At 63.4% G+C, this 19,861-nt stretch overlaps 1 protein-coding gene across 1 annotated transcript; it reads left to right on the top strand.

Annotated features, from left to right (window-relative positions):
• The first annotated feature begins 1,037 nt into the window (after positions 1-1,037).
• On the top strand, positions 1,038-16,302 carry TGM2 (transglutaminase 2). The gene is made up of 13 exons (XM_072879417.1): positions 1,038-1,232; positions 3,583-3,762; positions 6,235-6,477; positions 7,755-7,873; positions 8,744-8,872; positions 9,534-9,714; positions 10,718-10,853; positions 10,981-11,084; positions 11,219-11,458; positions 11,640-11,912; positions 14,494-14,654; positions 14,942-15,078; positions 15,409-16,302. The coding sequence occupies exons 1-13, from the start codon at positions 1,223-1,225 to the stop codon at positions 15,563-15,565; spliced, it is 2,070 nt and encodes a 689-aa protein (XP_072735518.1). The 5' UTR covers positions 1,038-1,222; the 3' UTR covers positions 15,566-16,302.
• The last annotated feature ends 3,559 nt before the right edge of the window (positions 16,303-19,861 follow it).

Below are 19,861 nucleotides of genomic sequence, written 5' to 3'. Positions count from 1 at the left end.
AGGGCACAGCCCACGGGCCCTGTGGGGTGACGCTGAGTACACTAAGTGACAGCCCCCAGCCGCTTTCAGGACACTGCCATGCACAAGAAGGTCCTTGGTACCCGCAGCAGCCCTGAGCGCTGCACCAACCACTGAACCTCCTGGGCTCCGGGAGGGGAACGGGCTGAGGGGTCCAGGGGAGCGGGAAGGGACCCATTGGGCTGAGGAGGGTTTCCAGCGTGCAGCCGCCTCTGGCACAGGGACTGCAGCATCCCGCGCCCAGCCAAGGGCCAGACAAAGAAGGTTGGCATGGGGCTCCACCAGAGCAAAACCCATCCTTGGTCCTGGTCCTGGCCCTGGTAGGCTTAAACCAGTAACTAAACAAAGTCTGCTCCAGAGGTGAAACTTCTCAAGACCTTATTCTTCACAAGCCATACTGCTGCTCAGGTACCGAGGGCACTCCCAAACCCCAAGACCCCACGGAGGTGTGGGGTCTCTGCCCTCTGCCCCTGCTAGGCGGTCTCAAGCGTGTTGGGTCACCCTTGGGGTGCAGAGGGAGGGCCAGGCCAGGCCAGGCAGCTCTGCTGGCAGGCCCACGGGGCCAGAGACCCCCAGGCAGGCGAGCAAGAGCCGGCGCGTGGGGCAAGGGCTGCCAGGAAAAGCGCCCGTCCCTGCTCCGCGTACACCTCCCCGTGGCACCGTGTCCCGGAGCAAACAGCAAAGCTTCCAGCACACTTTTCCTCTGGCCTTAGGGCTGCATTTACAGTAAGGGGGCCGGGCCGCTGCAATCCCGCGCAGCCCCATCCCTTGCCAGTAAATGGCCGGGTATGGAGATAAGGCAGGAGGAAAGAAAACTTTATAAGGAGAAAATATTCCCCAAGTACCACCTCAGTGTGAACTGCACAGGCCCTCCCGTGTGTCCCCCCCCTTCTTTTTCCCGCCTCTTACCCGGCGGCGTTGCCAGCCCCTGCCCGGGGGGGGCTGTGCCCTGCGGGCAGGGGCCGGGGCCGGCCCCGGCGCTTCGGGGGGGGCTGAACCCCCGGCCGCTTTTTTTTTTTTTTTTTGGATGGTTGTTTTAAGTAGGTGGGACCGAAACCACTCCGTTTCCTGGAAACTTATTTTATTTTCCCTTTCTTTCCCTCCGCCGTCCCCGGCCGCGGGGGTGTGCGCGGCGGCGGGCGCGGTATAAACGGAGCGAGCGGCGGGCGCCGAGGGGCAGCTCCGCGGCACCGGCACCGGGACCATGGCCGAAGGTAAGAGCGCGGGACGGCCCCTCGCCGGGGCCCGGGGGTTGTGGGGCCGCAGCCCCCCCCCGCTGCCGGCACCTGCGCGGGCGGGCGGGCGCGAAGCGCTGCCGCAGCCGGGGCTCGGCGGCGCGGGCGGTCGCTGCTCGGGCGGTCGCTGCTCGGGCGCTCTGTGGCAGCCGGGGCCGGAGCCGGCTCCCCGAGCTCCGGCAAAGCGAAGGGCGGGGGCAACGGGACAGGCTGAAGCCGAGGGCAGCGAGGCGGAGGAGAGCGGGGTCTGCGCCCCCCGCCCCCGCAGCGCTCTCCGCCGGCCCGGGCGACGTCGGTGTTTGCAGAACGAAGCGTGGTGCTATTTAAAGTTTTGGGTGCTCTCGGAGCAGAGCGGTGACAGCTGGACTAGGAGCATGTGCCTCCGTCCCACGCTGCTTTAAGGAGGATTTCTGGAGGCTCGCTCAGAAGTAACGCTCCCGGCTTTCGGAAACCCCTCCACGCGGGTGGCTTTTCAAACTTGCACGAGGGGACAAAGACAACCCTCGCCTGTCCCCAAAGTCCCAGGAAACAGGACTGTGCGACACCGATGGGCGCACAGCCCTCCGGGTGAGACGGCATCGCCCGGCTCACCGGGCTCCAGCACCGATGCCAACGCAGGCCCCTGGGGCCGGGCACTGGCACAGGCTCTGCCAGCTCCTGGCACAAAGCTGAGCTGCTGCGCCCCAGGCAGCCCTTGCTGCTGCACGGCCGTGCCTGGGAGCCCACTGCCATCTGCACGCCCTGGTGGCACCGCAGCCCCCTCCCCATCCATCTCTCGGCACTGATCAGTTTGGGAAGGGGGAAGAGGCACTTGCCCTTTGAAAACCGCCTACTTTTTGCTAAATTCGCCGAGGACGATAACCCTGGGTGACTGGGACAAGGAGCAGCCCCGGTCCTGCTCTCTTAACACACTTACTTGCAACGAGCTTGGCCCAGTGTCAGCGAGGTTTGCGCTCGCACAGTTCGTGTGCTGTAGCACGGAGCCGTGTTTCCGCTTACAAAGGGGGAGGTGGCAAGGGAAAGGTCCTTTCCGTGCTCTGTCCCTGCTCCAGGGTCCCAACGCGCTGGCTGGAAGGACCTTGCCCTTACTCACGGACAGTCCCAGCTGTCCGCAGCAGCTCTCGCAGCGCGGTGGGGAGCAGCGATGAGCCCGACCACCTCCCCTGGCTGCACGCTGTGCCATCCCCGTGCCTGGAGAGCCAGGAGCGGGGTTTCCATTTAGCTCTGGGAACGGCGAGCTCAGGGTCAGCCGTTTCCATCTGGCACCAGCCCGAGGAGGGCTCGGCGACCACCGCTGCTGGCATGCGAGCACCGGGAAGGGCACAGCCAGGGAGAGCTGCGAGGCAGGGCAGCAAGCTGAGCATCGCCCCTCACGAGCTGCCCCGGTCCCTGGCTGGTGCTGAGCTCGCTGTGTGCTCTCCTGTACTAAACGCTTTTGCTTACTCTGGCAACTAACCCGTTTGATGACAGAGCATTCAAGGGTCACCGGTCTCGAGCAATGATGAACGATATCGCATCGCTCCAGCGCAGCGCCTGGGGCAGCGGGGATGCGGCCACCAGCTGCTCCGGCACGCAGCCCTGCCTGCATCAGCAGCTGGGCTGGGAGGCAGAACAGAGCGCCCGAGGCTGGGGAATCAGACACCCTCTTTGTCACCAAGTTTACAGCCGGTCTCTCCAATTTGTCAGCAGCTGCAGGGCGGTAAAGCTGCCCGGAGAGCTGCCCTTGGCCTGGCTGAGGCACAGAACCACCCCGGCATTCTCCGGGCTCAGTGGCACTCATTTGGGGTGGGGGAACACAGACAGCAAACCCCGGCCGAAGGGCCCCACGCCTCCCAGAAAGCAGAGATGAGCGCTGGGCTTTGCTCCAGTGCTTGATGCCGTGAGCCACGGACCTGGCACGGCTCCGGTAGCACACGGTGCCCCTCCTCCATGGCGATACTGTGGAGGGCAGCGCCACGGCACAAGAAACAAGGCACAGAGCCCGGTCGGGAGGGCAGCGCTTCGCTGCGAGGTTGGCTGCCGGCTGGCTGCAGGACCTCGGCCCCTGCGGGCTCGCAGTGTGCGACGCAAGCCCAGCCTGCAGAGCCCTCCAGGAGGGATGCTCGGAGCCTGGCACGGCCGCAGCACCCAGGCCTGTGCCGGGCACGCTGGGGGAGGACAGGGCAGCTTGGGCAGAGGAGGCTGCCAAACTCCGGCACCCAAGCCCAAAAGCTCAGGGCTGAGGGTGGGAGTAACAGCAATCCCTTCCAGCCCGAACGCGGGGGCTGCGTGCGTGGGGCACGGCTGCGCACGGCAGAGGGGAGAGCTGTACGCGCTGCTGCCTTTGCAGATCTGATGCTTGAGACATGGGACCTGCAGTGCGAGCGCAACGGCCGGGAGCACCGGACGGCGGAGATGGGCTGCCGGCAGCTGGTGGTGCGGCGGGGGCAGCCCTTCACCATCACCCTGCACTTCTCGGGCAGAGGCTATGAGGAGGGGGTGGACAAACTCGCCTTCAACGTCGAGATGGGTGAGTGCCACCGTGCCCTGTGCTGCGAGCAAGTGCCTGCCACGGGGCGAGCTGCGCCCTGCCCGAGAGCTCACCCCGTGCTCACGAGGGTGCTGTGCCGAGGCACCTGCCACATCTCATATGGTCGCCCCCTGTCCCCTCCCAGCAGAGGCTGGTGCTGTGCACAGCTTTTATGCCAAGATGGAGAGAAAAGGTAGAAACTCGGCTCCGTAATGAGAGCTGAAGGGAACTGATAGAGAAATAAAACAAAAAGCCGCCACCGCCATCTCCTTCTCCTCCTCCCCGTGGCTGAACCAGACTCGGGGCCACGCCGGAGCCACTAGTGCAGTCTAACGGGAGCTGGTGGAAGGCCAGGACTTGTGGGATAACACTAGCTCACAGGGAAGTGCCTTGGCTGTGGCCAGGGAACCCGCCCGAGTCTCTTGCCCTTCTGAGAAACATCAGTAAAAGCAAATCCTTTCAGCCAGAGGCTTTCACAGCGTTTTTGCTGATGGTCTTTTTGCCCAGCCACCCCTGCCCCCATTGCTCAGACATCCCTGGAGCGGGGTTTGCTCAGGAAACACAAACCCTGGAGAAAGGAAACGTTCCCAGCGCACAGCCCCGCTGCTTTTCTGTTCCCCGCCCCGAGCAGTGCCAGAGCCGGTACACGGGAGCCGGGCGCAGCTTCCGACGGGTCCGTGTGGCTCCGCGCCAGGGACTTCGCCTGTTGTTGCTGTACCCCTGGCGAGAGCTCACTGGGAAGGGCAGGGGTGGGGACAGGGACATCGCTCCCATGACCGGAGCCGGGCACAGCCACCACGCGGGGGCTGAGCCCCCCCCCCAGCTCAGAGCCAAGGGAGAGGAAACTCTTTCTTGGGCAAGAGTTATTTTGGGTCCGCAGCATCCTGCTGAGTCCGCCAGGCCACAGCTCAAAGTGAAAGCGCACCCGGGTTTCCTTGCAGCGTAAAACGCTCTTTTTCTTTTCCCCTAAAAGCTCCAGTCCCACCGTGGGGTGACAAACACGATCCCAACACGCCCTGGCTTCACCCCAAACTGGCAGCTCCCCCGGTCCCAAGGCAGCTGTGGCGTGGGTCCGCCTGCCCAATGCTCAAACCCGCCGGGTTTTTATGAGGTCTTGCTGCATCCCGGGCAACCTCAGGCTGGTTCTGCAAGCGAGGAGAAGCCCCCCCGGCACAGCCCCCTGGGGCGAAGGCACGGGCTGGCAGCGGCTGCCGTTGGGCTGGAGTGCAGCCCCAGAGCTTGCAGAAAAAGGGGAAAAGCTGCTTCAACTCTCGCAAAGGACGCGGCCACGCGGCCCCAGCAACGTCCCTCCCCGGGGCTGGCGAGGTGCAGCCAGGGCAGGGGCCACCAGACCTGCTCCCCTGGGACAGCGAGGCCAGTGGCCACCTCCCACAGGAAAGAGGGGAACGGCTCCGTGCAAAAATAGAGCCCGTATTTTTGAAGCAGCCCGTGTTTGAAAAGCCCCGCTCAGGCGCCTGGGGGGGATGCCGCAGGTTTTGCGGGCAGGGAGGAGGCGGCGGCAGGCTCACGTGGCTGCCCATCCCCACGGCAGCACCAGGCTGGCCCTTGCCAAAAGGACAGGATTAGCTCAGCCCGGCTGCCCCAAAAGGACAGAGAGGAGAAACTGTGTCACCCTCATGAGTTCATGAGTATTTTTTGGTGACTCGCCTGGCGTCCTGCCCACGCTGCGGGCGAAGGCCGGCAGGGGACCGGCCCAAGGCTGTGCTCCTGGCAGGGGGAGCAGACCACGGCAGCACCGCCGCCCTGGCTGCTAGCCAGCCCTGCACGGGCACCGGCCTCGCCGTGGAGCCGTGCTCGGCCGGGGCTGGGCGTCACCGCTCCCCGGAGGAGCGGTGTTTGGAGCTGGCTCTGCGCAGGTGGCTTGGACGCAGCCTCGTGCTCAGAGGGGCTGGCAGGGATCACGCTGTCCTCGGCTCGAGTGATGCGGCCACTGATGCAATCGCTAATCGTGGGATGTTTGCAGCAATGCCCGAGGCTGCACCCACATAGCAGGGCTCCCACTGAGAGCACCCCAGCGATGGGGGCTCCGGCACGGGCAGCCGGGCTCTGCCGGGGTCCCCACGCCGCACGCTGCGGCAGGACCGAGCTGCGCGGGCACAGGGACCTGGCGGCACCGCTCCGAGCGGGGCCCTGGGGCAGGAGCACTCCCTCTGCTCTCCTGCCCCTGGGGCACCCGCGGGGCAAGTCCCTCCATCCTTCCCCTTCCCAAAGAGGAAGGGACATGCCCGAACTTCCCACGGCTGGGCTGCCCACACCCCCGATACCCGACAAACCAAACAGCGAACATTCCTGGGCTGCAAGAGCCGAGGTCCAGGCAGCCGCTAGCAGAGCGGAGGGCATGGGAGCACCGCAGGGCGCTTCCAGGGCAGGTCCCCTTGGCGCAGCCCCCACAGCGTGGGGCTCCCAGGGCCCCCGGAGCACCGGGAGAGCTGACGTGCTCCTTCTTGGCAGGGTCCTGCCCCATCGAGACAGCGGGAGCCAGGTCCCACTTCGCCGTGTCCGACTTCCCGGATGAGTCGGGCTGGAGCGCCGTGGTCCAGCAGCAGGACGGGGCCTCCCTCTCCGTCTCACTCTGCTCCCCCCCCAGCGCCTGTATCGGCCGCTACAGCCTGACACTGGAGACCTCCACCGGCTACCAGGGCACCAGCTGCCACATCGGGGACTTCGTTCTGCTCTTTAATGCCTGGCACCCAGGTGAGGCTTTCACCTTCCCGAGACCAGGGTTTCCCAGACAAGGGAGCACGAGCCACGCGCCAGCTCTGCCGGGGCAGCGCATCCCCATGGATCTCACCCTGTTGCAGACCGCAGGTGCCCCAAGCCCTGTCCTGAGCTCGGGTCTAAGCAGAAATCCCCGCTTTGCTTCCACCTCCACGTGGTCCCCGCAGCAGGTTGGGGCCACAAGCACCACCGCCCACCCCAGGACACACACAGCCCCTTTGCCAGCACCCCGAGCACCCAACGCCCCGTCCAAGCTGCCCCCACCATGTAACACCCCACAGGAGCTCACCTCTGCAGCCCTGGTGCGAAGCCCTGGGCAGTGCCCAGCAGCAGGTCCCAGGCAGGCAGTGGGGAGAGGAAAAGCCTCTAATTGCCCCTAATTAATTGCCCCTAATTAATTGCCCCTAATTAATTGCCCCTAATTAATTAATTGCCCCCACCTGGCCCAGCCCTGCCCACCCCACCTGCCCCTGGGCCGGGCACCCCGCTGCGGGCTCAGGGACGAGCCCTGGGTGCTCCCAGGGGCGTCACCGTCCCGGTGAAGTTCAGGCAGCCCGACACGGGAGGGAGGATCAGTGCTGCAGGGTTTAACCAAGCTGGGCAAACAGCAGCTGGGATTTTCATCTGTCCGCATCCTTCCTCTGCCCCGCGGAGCAGCCCCGGGCTGTCCTGCTCCCAGCTCCGGCCGGCCAGACCTGGGCTGAAACGGCCGATTTCCTGAATCCCAAACACCTTGTGCTGGCTCTGCCGAGATAAGAAGCTTTAGGAAGCTTCGCTCACCCAGGGCTGGGCTGAGCGCTGGCGCTGGGGATGTATGTGCTGGGGTTTTTTCTGAAAACATTTCCAGTAAATAGTGATTTCCAGCAGTAACTGCTGTGTGAGCAAAATGGCTTCAGCTGTGATCTCAGCCAGCGCTCTCAGTTCCCACTGCTTGCTTCTCCCACCAGGGAGGTTTCCCCTCCTGGGAAAAGACCCGACTCCATGTAACAAAAGGGAGTAAAGAAAGAGAGAAATGAGAAAGAATGGAAAAGAAAACCACAAGCCTGCTGAAATTTTCCCATCAGCTGAAATCAAGCTGGGTTGAAATTCTCCAGCAGCTTTTTCAGACAGGAGCAGCTCCAGCCTCCATTGCCTCATTTCCCACCAGACCCATCCCCGTCGCTGCCTGGCTCGTCCCTGGGGAGCGGGGAGCCCTGCGTGGGACTGGGGGGCGCGGGGCAGAGCCCCGTCCCCATCTCTCGCTCTCCCCGCAGAGGACAGCGTCTTCCTCCGAGACGAGGACGAGCGCCGCGAGTATGTGCTGTCCCAGCAGGGACTCATCTACCAGGGTGCCCGCGACTACATCACCTCCACCCCCTGGAACTTCGGCCAGGTGAGCGGGGCACAGACCCCCGGGACCCCCGGCCGAGCCCAGCCTGCGCAGCCCTGGCAGGGCAGGGCGCAGGGGCTGGTGCCACGTGTGCGTCCCCAGACGTGCGCCCCAAACGCAGCCGGCACGTCGGGGAGGATCCGGCCCCACCACGCAGCTGTGGGACAAACAAAGCTCTCACTTGCGAGAGGGGAACGCGCTGACTTCGAAGCGTGGCAGAGCGAGGGCAGCGTTCCCGTGCAGCTCCTGGGGCCCCGGGGCCACACGCTCCTAATCGGGGTGGCCACGCTGTGCCAGGAGCCGGCGCCCGATAACGCGCTCCCCGGCACCGTGCTGGCCGTGCCGATAAGGCAGCGCCTGCGCCCCGAGCTGCAGCCCCCCGCGGCCACGCTGGGCCCCCGGCACCGGGAGAGCCTGGCCGCCCTCCCCGAGCTCTGGGCTGTTCCGGAGGGGCCGTGGGGCCGGTGGTGACCATGGTCCCCGCAGGATCCGCGCCTCGATTTGGGGAAGGGCTGTGAGTCATCCGGTGATGGGAAATAGGTGGTTTTCCCTGGAGGTCAGGTCCGCGCCTGACCCCTGTGCAGCAGCAGCTGCAGGAAGCAGGATCCGGCCCCGGTGCGAGGGCGGGAGCTCACCCTTGGGCTTTGCAGGCTGAGCCTCCGCCGGCCGCAGCACCAGCCCCTCGTCGCAGTGGCACCAATGGGGGATGTCACTCGGTGGGTGCTGGCTCGGGGAGGGGGGCCCATGACCTCCGTGTGCCCAGCAGCTCCCCTTGCAGGGGCATCGTGGCGAGCCAGGGAGGGAGGACGGAGGTGGGAGAGCCCCCGTGCTCGGTGGGGACCTCACACGCCTTTTCTCCCTCCTCCGCACCAGTTCGAGGACGACGTCTTGTCCATCTGCCTCAAGCTGCTGGACACAAACCCCAAATTCCCGAGGGACCAGAACAAGGATTGCTCCCGCCACAACAACCCCGTGTACATCGGCAGGGTGGTGAGCGCCATGGTGAGTCCCACGGAGCTCCGGCCACCAGCACACCCGGCAGGGTGTCCCCAGGCGTCCCAGCACCCCACGTCCCCCAGGGTGAAAACACTCCCCTGCTGTCCCGCCAGCTACAGCTTGCAACTACAGCCATGAAAGAGAGGTGGCGTTTGCCATCCCCCCCCAGTTACACCAGTTTCCTTCCCCGAGGTGTTTCACATCCCTTTTACAACCTTTCCTGCTATTGCTCTTATATCACATATATATAAGGTCCTTTTAAGAGGAGAGAAATAGCAGAGGTGGGGGTGCACCATCGCCGGAGCAGCCTTTGCTCCTCGCTGGCTGCTGCAGGTGATAACCGTGCCCAAACTCCCAGGCGGGAGGACGTTTCTAAAATCCATCCCCAGTCAGTGCATCCCAATTACGGCCTCTCCATCCACCCGCCCTCCCACCTGTGCATCCCCAGCGCGCCGGGACGCAGGCACGGTGCATCCGCCTGCATCCCGGCGTGCTCTTGCCCCGCAGCCGCCTCCATCCCGGCAAGCTCTTGCACGGCTCCAGGACGGCTGATGGGGGGGACAGCACGCGTGAGCAGGGGGAAGGCACTTTCCCTTCCTCACGAGCCTGCTCCTGCCCCTCCGTGCCCGGCCGTCCACCCGTTGCAGCCCCTCTTGTCATGCCGCAGGTAAACTGTAACGACGAGGACCAGGGGGTGCTGGCAGGGCGGTGGGACAACTGTTACGACGATGGGATGAGCCCGATGGCCTGGATCGGGAGCGTGGATATTCTCAAGAGGTGGAAGGAGTTTGGGTGCCAGCCAGTCAAGTACGGCCAGTGCTGGGTCTTCGCGGCCGTGGCGTGTACCGGTGAGAGCAGACATCTCCCATCGCCCCTTCCCTGCAGGACGGGGTCACCCACGTCCCCCCCGTCTCCCACCCCGGCCCCCTGCCCTCCAGCCGCTCCCTGTGCTGCAGCAGGAGGGAACCGCTGAGGCTGATTACAATCAGCCTTAGCAATTAAGCTCTCTGATATTCTAATTTGTCGGGAAATGGAGGGAAAAAATGATAGAAAAGGCCTCTGGCTTTTCAGTTAGCACTGCCTGCCTGGCCAGGCAGAGAAGGAGGGACTGGATGCATGGCACAGGAGAAGGAAAGTGGCTTTAAGGTCAAGTTTGCAATAAAGTCGTGAATCCACTGAGATCAAAATAATTTCACTGCCACCGGAGCAGTCGGGCCGGGGCAAAAGAGAAGAAAAATTCCAGGCTCGCTTCTGTTGAGAACTGCACACACACACCTGCACGCTCGCAAGTGCCCTGAGAAAAACCCTGCACTTGCGGGGTTGCACGAGTGCGCGTGTGCATTTATATATCACAGATATACGAGATCCTTTTTAGAGGAGAGAAATAGCAGAAAACTAAAGTGGATTTTCTGCGACTCACAGAAGTTTATAGCCTTCCTTTGAAGTGTTATAACTACCCCCCTGTTCCCCAGGGAGCTCCGCTCGCACTAAAAGGCAGCTGCAAGATTAAATAAGAGGTTGCAGCATGCTGCTGCCTGTGCACTCCCTCAAAAGCACTCGCAGCTGCTTTTGTGCCTTTTTTCTACTGCAATATCAAAACCCGGCAGACTGTCAGTGCCGCATGCCACCCGGCTCGCCCACGGCTCGCCGAGTCCCATGGCGAGTGCAGGAACCGGCTTATCCTGGGGATCAGTCCCTGGGCACCCCTTTGAGGGGGAAAGGGAAGGGCAGGAGCCGCACAAACCGGGGGCTCCGTGGGACGGGAGCTGGGCAGACCTGGGGCTGCCAGGGACAGAGGCCGTGCAAACCGGGGCGCGGGACCCCATCTCACCCTGCCCTGCCTCCCCGCAGTCATGCGGTGCCTGGGGATCCCCAGCCGGGTGGTGACCAACTACAGCTCAGCCCACGACACCAACAGCAACCTGGTCATCGACCGCTACCTCAACGAGACGGGGGATGAGGACCGGCGCTCCAGGGACATGATCTGGTGAGCAGCAGGGCAGGACCCCCGCCTGCCCGCCCCCGGGGCTGGGTTTCCCCTTCCCCGGCCCTTCCCCGGAGCCCGGCGGGCGCTGAGGGTGGCTGAGGCCCCTGCGTCCTGGCTTCCCTTGCAGGAACTTCCACTGCTGGCTGGAGTCCTGGATGGCCCGTCCAGACCTGGCACCCGGCTACGATGGGTGGCAGGTGCTGGACCCGACGCCCCAGGAGAAGAGCGAAGGTACGGCATGCACGGTGCGGGTGCTCTGTCTCGCCCCGTGCCCCCGGCACGGCAGGGTCTCCCCCCGCCGTGACTGTGTCTTGCCCCTGCGGTGGCCAAACCCCGGCCGGTGACGGCGGCTCCGCTCCCTGCAGGGGTTTTCTGCTGCGGGCCGGCCCCCGTCAGAGCCATCAAGGAGGGCGACCTGCAGCTCAAGTACGACATCCCCTTCATCTTCGCGGAGGTGAACGCCGACGTGGTGTACTGGGTGGTGCGGAGCGACGGGTCGCAGAAGAAGACCACCCACTCCTCGGTTGTGGGGAAGAACATCAGCACCAAGGGTGTGGGCAGGGACAGCAGGGAGGACATCACCCACACCTACAAGTACCCGGAGGGTACGGGGCGGCAGTGGGGGGCAGAGGCACCCCGGGGGGGGTGGCTGTTGGGAAACAGCGTGGGGGAATGATTAATTAACGCAGCAAGTGCAGCAGGAGGGCTCCAGGGATCGGGGCAAAGCAGCCTGGACCATGCCCTCCCCGTGCCCCCTTGGGAACCACGGTTTTCCATGCACCACAGGGTCTGAAAAGGAGAGAGAAGTGTTTGCGAAGGCAGAGCGTGAGAACAGGTCTCTCAGGGAGGAGGACGAGGGGCTGCATCTCAAGATCAAGCTGTCGGAGGGCGCAAACAACGGCTGCGACTTCGACGTCTTCGCCGTCATCAACAACAACACGGATGCGGAGCGGGTCTGCAGGCTCATGCTGTGTGCTCGAACCGCCAGCTACAATGACACGGTCGGGCCCCAGTGCGGCATGAAGGACCTGCTGAACGTCACCCTCGCACCCCAGGCAGGTAAGAGCCCTGCTGGCAGTGGGGAGAGGATGCTCCGGCGAGGGCTGGGGTCAGGTCAGCGATTTCCCATGTTCAGCTGCATCTCCGGGCTCTGAGGTGAGGCCGCGGTGCCGGGGCGGTGGCCAGGGATGGGTCCCCCGGGGATGGGTCCCACTGAGATGTTTCCAGAGAGGAAACCCTGGTTGCGGCTGCCCAGCTGCCCGCTCCACACACACAACGCTGAGCAGCAATAAGAGCTGGGCACGTCCCGTCAGGGACCCCCCGAGCCGGGACCAGCGGGAAGGGCTGCAGGCTCGCACCGAGCCCCACAGCCCTGCTCAGGACCTGGGGGTCTGCACGAGCCCCCCTGAAAACGCGGTGCGAGCCAAGGGCCGGGTTTCGCTTTGAGCCTTCCCCTCCTTGCTTCTCCAGCCTGGCGCGAGAGCTGCCAGTGCCCAAGGGTGATGGTGTCCCTTCTGCTTGTATTCCCTCCGCTTGTACCGCTGCCGCTGGTCGTCAGGTCAGCGCACTCTAGGCCGGCAGAGCGCAGCAATCGGAGGCTTCTGTTTAATCCTGTGGAATAACGGCAGCGTTAAAGCACGGCCTGGGCTGGGCAGCGGGGACGGCCAGCACCCAGAGCCGGGGCTGGGGCGTTTATCCCACACCACGTCACCCCCGTTTGCCAGCGACCGCCTCGGTGGGTGAAGCCCCAGGCTGGCGGGGGCTCCTGTGAGCTGCAGCTCCGTCACAAGGCTGCTCGGTGGGCGATGCCTCCTTCAGGGCTTTGTCCTTATTTATCTACCACCGTGGATTTTTAATCTTTGATGAAAGGAAAAGGAACATCGCTCAGGCAGGGGGCTGGAAATGCATTTAGAGCAGGACGAAAGTTACTGCCGTTGCATCTGTCATGCCGAGGGAGCAAGCTGTGCGCAGCGCAGGGCTCTCGTCCCAGGGCGCTCGGCTGCACTCGCCTGCATCCCTCCCTTGCTCTTCCGTACGCCTCAAGCCGGAGCTGGGCTAGGCTGGTGTCTCTGGCAGGATTTTCCCCCAGGCGGGAGAGCGGGACTGACCCCGGCTCAGCTCCGAGAGCACGGTCCCAGGCTGGGGGGGAAGCAGGCGGTGCTGGGTTTTGTCGGCCGGGCTGGTCACAGCAGCGCTGAAGCTCTCAGCATCCCCTCCTTGGGCGGGCGCGACGTCTCGCAGCGTTTTGCCACGGAGCTGGCCTGGCACGGGCCCACTGAACCTTCATTTGCCTTTGTTACAAATCAGCATTACCGCCTGGTAATTACACTAGAGTTTTGATTTATGTTAGTTTTCACAGACCCTTCAGGCCTTGGAAATGCAATACATCTGCTGTCCTGGAACAGCCTAATTTTTAATCTATGCCAAGATCTGCTCTCTTAACGGGGCCCGTAACAAATGCAGCACTCAGCTCTCTGCCATTTGTTGAGCTGCCCGCTCTCACCGCCACGAAGGGAAGCGGGATGCTGCCTTTGCTCATGCTGGGCCCCCTCCCCGCGATGTCGGCACCGGCAGGTGCCAGCGCCTGCAAGAGCTGCTCCGGAGCCTTCTGCGGGGCCGGATGGGGACAGCGGGGGCCGTGCATTGCCCAGCTGCTGGAGGAGCCCCGCTGGCCTTTAGGGTCTCTAACTTTCCCATCCACAAGTTAATCCAACATCATTTTCTCTGAAGCTTTAATTACAAACTCCTGAAGCTTCTCCCCCCAGCTCCTGCCTGCGGATATAGACCCCGGGACCCCCCAGACTGCAGCCTTTAGGGGACCCCTGCCCTCTGTGCTGGCACGGGGGGCCCAGCCGGAGCGGGGCCGGGCCCGTCCCTCTCCCCACAGCCTCAGCCGATGCTGCAGCGCTTCACGTCCTGCCCCGGGAACGCCGGGCTTCGCTTCCAGCAGTCTCGGCCTCTCCAGGGCCCTTTCCCAAGAGAGCTCCGCAGCTGGTTGCCTTCAGCCTCCTTCCCCCTGCTCAGCACAAGACAGCCCAGTCCCAGAAGGGCTGTGGGATAAACAACGCTCGGAGCTGAGCAGGGGCGGCTGCTGGGGAGCGGGGCTGCCTCCCACCGCCAGCACCGGCTGCAACGGGCTGGCGCGTCCTGCCCTGGCGTCGGAGCCCCGGCCGGGCTGCAACGTCCCTCCCCGCTGCCCCGAGCCGGGCGCTCGCAGCCCTGCTTCCCTGCGGGGGGTGGGAGCGGCACCAGCACCCAGCACTCCGGCAGCACCCCGAGGACCCGGCTGGGCACAGGGTGACCGGCTGCAGGTGGCTGTGGCTCGTTCGGAAAACGCCGTCGATCTGGGGGTTGATGACAGCTAAATAGAACCTGTTTTCTGTGGGAAATGATTAAGATTAACACCCCCCAGCGCAGCTTGCCCCCGGGTTTTTGGAGCTGTGCTCACCCCACGGTGCCCCTTCCCCACAGGAGTACCCCCAGTGCTGCAGGGACCCCAGTTCCCCCAAGACCTCCCTGTCCTTGTAAGGCGCCTGGAGAAGCTCCTCGGGAGCCCAGACCAGCCGGGTGCCAGCGCACGGCTGCAGGCGCTGGGTTGGGGAGGGGGCGAGCCCTGACCCCGCTCTGCTTCCCCTTCCAGAGAAGACCGTGCCCCTGCGTGTCCTGTACGAGAAGTACAGTGAGAGCCTGACCCAGGACAACTTCATCAAGGTGGTGGCTCTCCTGACCGACTACCAGACCGGCAACATCATCGTGGCTGTCAGGGACGTCTACATCCAGAATCCGGAGATCAAGATCAGGGTAAGGGCTCAGGGCTCTGCCCCAGCTGGGTTTGGGGGGGGACATCTCCCCATTCACAGGGAGTTGCTGCACTCACCCTGGGGGGTCAGTCCCAGTGACCCAAGCCCGGAGGCTGGGGCAACCCCACCGCAGCGGGGCTTGGGCAGCAGGTCCTGCATCGCTCGAGCGGGGCTGCGTCCCTGAGGACCCGCATCCCCAGGGACCTGCCTCAGCCCCGCCAGGCTCGGGGCAGGGGGAGCACCGTGGCTCCCAGGGGGTGCTGGGGGCCCAACGCCTCCTCCTTGCAGATTTTAGGGGAGCCGATGCAGGAGCGGAAGCTGGTGGCAGAGATCAGCCTGGTGAACCCCCTCGCAGTCCCCCTGAACAACTGCGTGTTCAGGGTGGAGGGCACCGGCCTCACCGACGGGCAGCAGATCAAGGAGCTGTAAGAGCTTTTCCTCCCTTCACCCGGCCGGGCCCTTGGGAACGGGGCAGGGGTGGATTTTTGTGCCCGGAACCCCCCAGGGAGAGTGGCCCTGGGGCCCGGCTCCGCTATGGGCACAGCTGGGGCTGGGGCTACGCTGGTCCCCGCGGGGCACGGGGGCTTGGAGCATCTCTGCCCCACGCCTCGCTGGGGAGGGGGGCTCGGCCACGCCACAGGGGGTCCCTGCTTCCCGGGGTCCCAGCGCCGTCCTGCGGCACCAGGGGCACGGGGAGGGTGCCGGGTCGCTGGGGGGGAGAGCGGCCGCCCCGCTGACCCCCTGCCCTCCCCCAGCGAGGAGCCCGTGGAGCCGCAGGCGGAGGCCAAGTTCAGGCTGGATTTCGTGCCGCGCCAGGCGGGGCTGCGCAAGCTGATAGTGGACTTCGAGAGCGACAAGCTGAGGGGGGTGAAGGGCTACCGCAACGTCATCATGGCACCCAAGCCCAACTGAGCAGCCGCCACGGTCCCCCCCCGCCACAGCGACCCTGCCTCCCCTCCCGCACGGGGGCTCGCCAGCCCCCCGCTCGCTTTAGCCCAAGACTGTCCCAGCGCAGAAGGACGACTGCCAAAGCCCAGCCTGACCCCCAAGCAGCGGCTGCGGTGCCGCGCTCCTCCCTGGGAGCCCTCGGTGCTGCAAGGAGAGAAGTGAGGGGAGCAGGGACAGGAGAGAGGGGCCGGGGGCGTTCGAGGGCTCCCTGCGGCAGCCGCTCGCTTCCCCGCCTCTCCCTCACCCTGCGGGGTGAAGCCATCCCCGTCCTGCCTGTCCCCAGCCCCCCGAGCCCAGCACAGCCAGGCGGCAGCCAGCCCCCTCCTCTCTCTGCAGCGCTGACAGCCCCGGGCCGCAGAGCAGATTTCATAAACCAAAGAGCAGACCAACCTTCTCCAGCACTGACTGCACCTCAGCCACGCTCACACCTGCCCTTACGACTCTCTGAACGCAATTCGGTAGAGAAAAGATTGTATACTGTGAGCGTAAAGCTGTTTATACGCTACATATATAACAAATCTATTTATAGCTATATAAATACATACTGCACATAACCCTACTGCATAGGTAAAGCAGGGTATTTGCTTTGATAACCGTTCCTGTCACTGCAAACACTGTACAGTGAGGGATAGAATGTTACCTTGACAAGAATTAACTATGCAAGCACTGAATAAAAACTCTGTTTTTCACTTTTAAAGCCATCCCGGCTCTTCTTGAGCATTCTTTCCAAACAGAGGCACCCAGCAGCTCCTTGCCCAGCGCCTGAGTGGGTGGGGGGCGAGTTCACCCCCAGCCCAGCACTGCGGCTGTGGGTTTACTGCTGTGGCCACTGTTTGCTGCACTAAAGCCACGCTGTCGGCTCTGCTTCAGCCACCTCCCTCCGCCCCGAGCTGCAGAGCTGGCACAGCCCGGCATTCTCGGGGTGCTCTGCAGCTCAGGGACTGTACCCAGAAAGAGCCGGCGCGGGGCCCCGCAGTGACCCCCACGGCTCTCCCGGTCCCACAGCGCGGCTCGGCAGCACCCACGGCATGGGGTAAGCATGGGGTAAACCTGCGTCAGCCTCCAAGGCAGCACGGCCCCAGGGGCTAACGCAGATGCCACGCATTCTGGGTGCATTTCTCCCCTAGCAGGAACGGCACAGTGCTGCAACTGTGCACCAAGAACAGGAGAGAAAACCCGTACGGGAAATTAAAGAAACAGATTTTGCACACCCTGGCTCCCGTCGGGCTGCCCGCGGGCAGCTGGAGAAAGCATGAGCCAGCAGCCGAAACACAAGAAACCCAACCTGGGAGCCAGGGAAAAGGGGTGGCTGAGCGCAGGGATGCGGGAGGAGGATGAGGATTTGTCTCACGCCTGGAACAGGGGTCAAGGCATCGCTGAAGATAAGCACTTCCCACGCCAGAACACAACCCTCCTGCTTTCTTCCCACAAACATCGTGGGAGGCTCCCTGCCCCTGTTAAACACCAGAAAAACCATTATGGAACTGGTGGTCTGCTGCTGCAGCCAAGGGTTCCCACATCCACAGCAACCCCAGGCAGAGGGGACGCACCCGGCCCAGGCACCGCTGGCTCGAACCGGGAGAGGCTGTAGCACAAAGCGACCCTGCTCGGTGAGCGCGCGCCCGGCGGGTCCCGGTCACCCCGACACTGCTGGCAGCTGTCGGGGTCTCCCATCCCAGCCGTGATCTGGGGTGGATGGGGAGCCAGGAGCATTTCCTACCCAGGACAACCTGTCCTCCAGCTTCACTTTCTGCTTATCTTTAAGATCAGATAAACTCTCCATGTGCAGAGCTCTAGACGCGGCTGCTCGCCTCGCCCGAGCCTGGCCCGGGCCACGGACGGGCGTCCCAGCACCCTGGCTCTGCTCACCCCAAGGGAGGGCTGGCGGGAGCTGCCCCTGCACCAGCCCAGCCCGGGGCAGGCAGCAGCCTCGGCTTCTGCTCAGGCGAGGGGCCGGGGTGGGCGCTGCCGGGCTCGGGCTTCGTGCTTTGCAGCAGGTTATCTGGCCAACAAAATCTTCCAAGACAACCCTCCAGGATGGCCGTGTGATCCTCCTCCCCTTACCTCGTGGAGGTTTAACCACCACATCTCTGCATCCTGCTTTTCTCGAATGCAACCAGAGAACACGGCTGGGACCACCGCGGGGCTGCAGTGGGGACGCCGGAGGGGAGGAAGGGTCCGGCCGGAGGGCCGAAGAGCTGCCGCGAGTGGCTCTCCCGAGGGACAGAAACTGAGAGTGCCGACCCCACGGCGTGCGACCAGGACAGGAGCTCCAGGAGAGACCGGGATGGGGATTCTCTCCTCCTCTTGCAGGCAGGAGGGCAAGCGGTGGGGACCACACCTGGCCCCCAGCACTGGCAGCATCAGCCCCCGAGACACGAGTGCCAGGAGCGCAGACAGCCGCAAAGGAGCAGCGGTGCCCGAAGGAGTTAACAGCACAAACCCAGCGCTGCCTTCCCTTGTCAGGAACATTCCTCAGAGCCAGCGATGATGTACAGCCTTACTTTAAAGAGCATTTGTTACACATAGCTCTGCTGAGCCAGGCTTCAAGCTGCTCAATGCCTGGTTTAAAAATAACCGGCAGCTCCTCTGGTTCAAAGCTGGGTCCTGATAAAATAAACATTAGCACAGCTATTTCTGAAGGTCACTCCCATCCATCTGAGGCTCGGCAGAGCAAGGCTGCTTTGACGAGAAACGAGCTCATAAGAGACTCCAAACGCTGCGTTTACGGTTTCGCTCTGGGGTTCGGCTCTCTGTAGGGCTGGTTTCTCCCCCATTATCCAGCAGCCACCACCCTCTTCCAGACTGTTTGCAGAGCCTGACAAATGACTTCAGGCACCTCCGTCAAGCCCACGGGTGTTCGCCCCACACACCTTCTCACTCGTCCTTTAAGGACCGCAGGAACAGCGTGACCGGTCCTGCAGCCGCCGCGGGGCCTTTCCCGGGGCAGAGTCGGCTGCCATAGCTTGGGGACGGCTTTCCTGCGCACATCCCTGGATCGCCGAACGCTGCACTGTGCTACGTCCATGAGACCCTTTGGCACTCTTGCCGTGCAAGCGATAAATTATAAATTAAATATTTACAGCATCCATTGCACAGGAGAATTTGTAATTCAGCATTAGCCCAAGTGCCAAAGCAATGTGAGACTGTTTATGTGTAGAGGAGAGGTTATTAATACATCTGAGCTCGCCAGAGATGCTGACTTGCCAAGAAGTGACTGTAAACTCATTTTAGACTTGAGGACCTTTAACTTACCTTCATTGATGGATCAAGACTAAAACAAACTACCATAAATCAGAGCGCGCACAAGTACAATTCTGTGGGATTTTCAAATCCCACCGCCTCTCCAAAGCCCTCCCTCCTTCTCCGTGAACACGGACGTGTTTTTACACTCACTGAACCAACGGGACACCTGAGGCACCAGCAAGCAGCGAGAGAAAAACACATAATAAAACCCAGATGGCAAGAGCTCCCGCTGTGCCCCCGCGGGAAGCCATCCCCCTTTTCCAAGACCACGGGAGGTACAGGAGACGGCGTGGAGAGATGCTTCTTTCAGCGTGGCCATCCAGTAGAGTTCCAACTCCAAGAGCCTTTCCGTGCCTGCCTGAACCCTTCACGCAGCCCCCAGGAGGGAACAGTTGGTCCCAGAGGCCACTGCAGTTGGTCCCCAGGAGGGAACAGGTCCCGGTCCTGCCCCCAGCACCGCTCCTGCCTGGGCTGGACTTACACAGCCAAACCAGTAAGGAGACTGGTGAGAGCCAGCCAGGCGCTTCCAGCAGACAGGCGTGCTTTCGGTCAGCTGTCTTCCCAGAAAGAAAGGACGAGACCCTAAATCTGTTAATGATTTATTATAAGTTCTCACACTGATTCATTTCAGCAGCAGCACGGCACTTGACCGCAGTGACCCAGCCCAGCTGCAATACCGCATCAAATCCCTGAGCAGAGGAGAACTCCGAGACATGTGTTTGCAACCACTTCCAAGGGTCCAGGCTCGATGGGGCTGCAAAACGCCTGCCCCTCCGGCTGCTGTGTGCTCAGTGGGCATTTCTGTGCCCAAAGCGCTCGTTCACCTTAAACATCTCCCTCCCGGGGCTGCACCGCTGGAACCCACGCTGGCTGGTCCCACAGAGCCTCCCTGCCTGCTCCCCTACCTGCCTGGGGATGGAAGGGAAGCGGCCCCAGCAGCTTGCTGCACCGCAGGTGCCAGCTCTGGGCAGGGGCATCTGCAGGGCTTCGCCGCCAGGTTCCTCCGCAAACCCC

The sequence above is a fragment of the Ciconia boyciana genome, chromosome 14, assembly GCF_034638445.1.
Source record: "Ciconia boyciana chromosome 14, ASM3463844v1, whole genome shotgun sequence".
In the NCBI taxonomy this organism is placed as follows: domain Eukaryota; kingdom Metazoa; phylum Chordata; class Aves; order Ciconiiformes; family Ciconiidae; genus Ciconia; species Ciconia boyciana.
The sequence above is the reverse complement of the archived record's forward strand: the minus strand, read 5'-3'. Positions and strand labels throughout refer to the sequence as shown.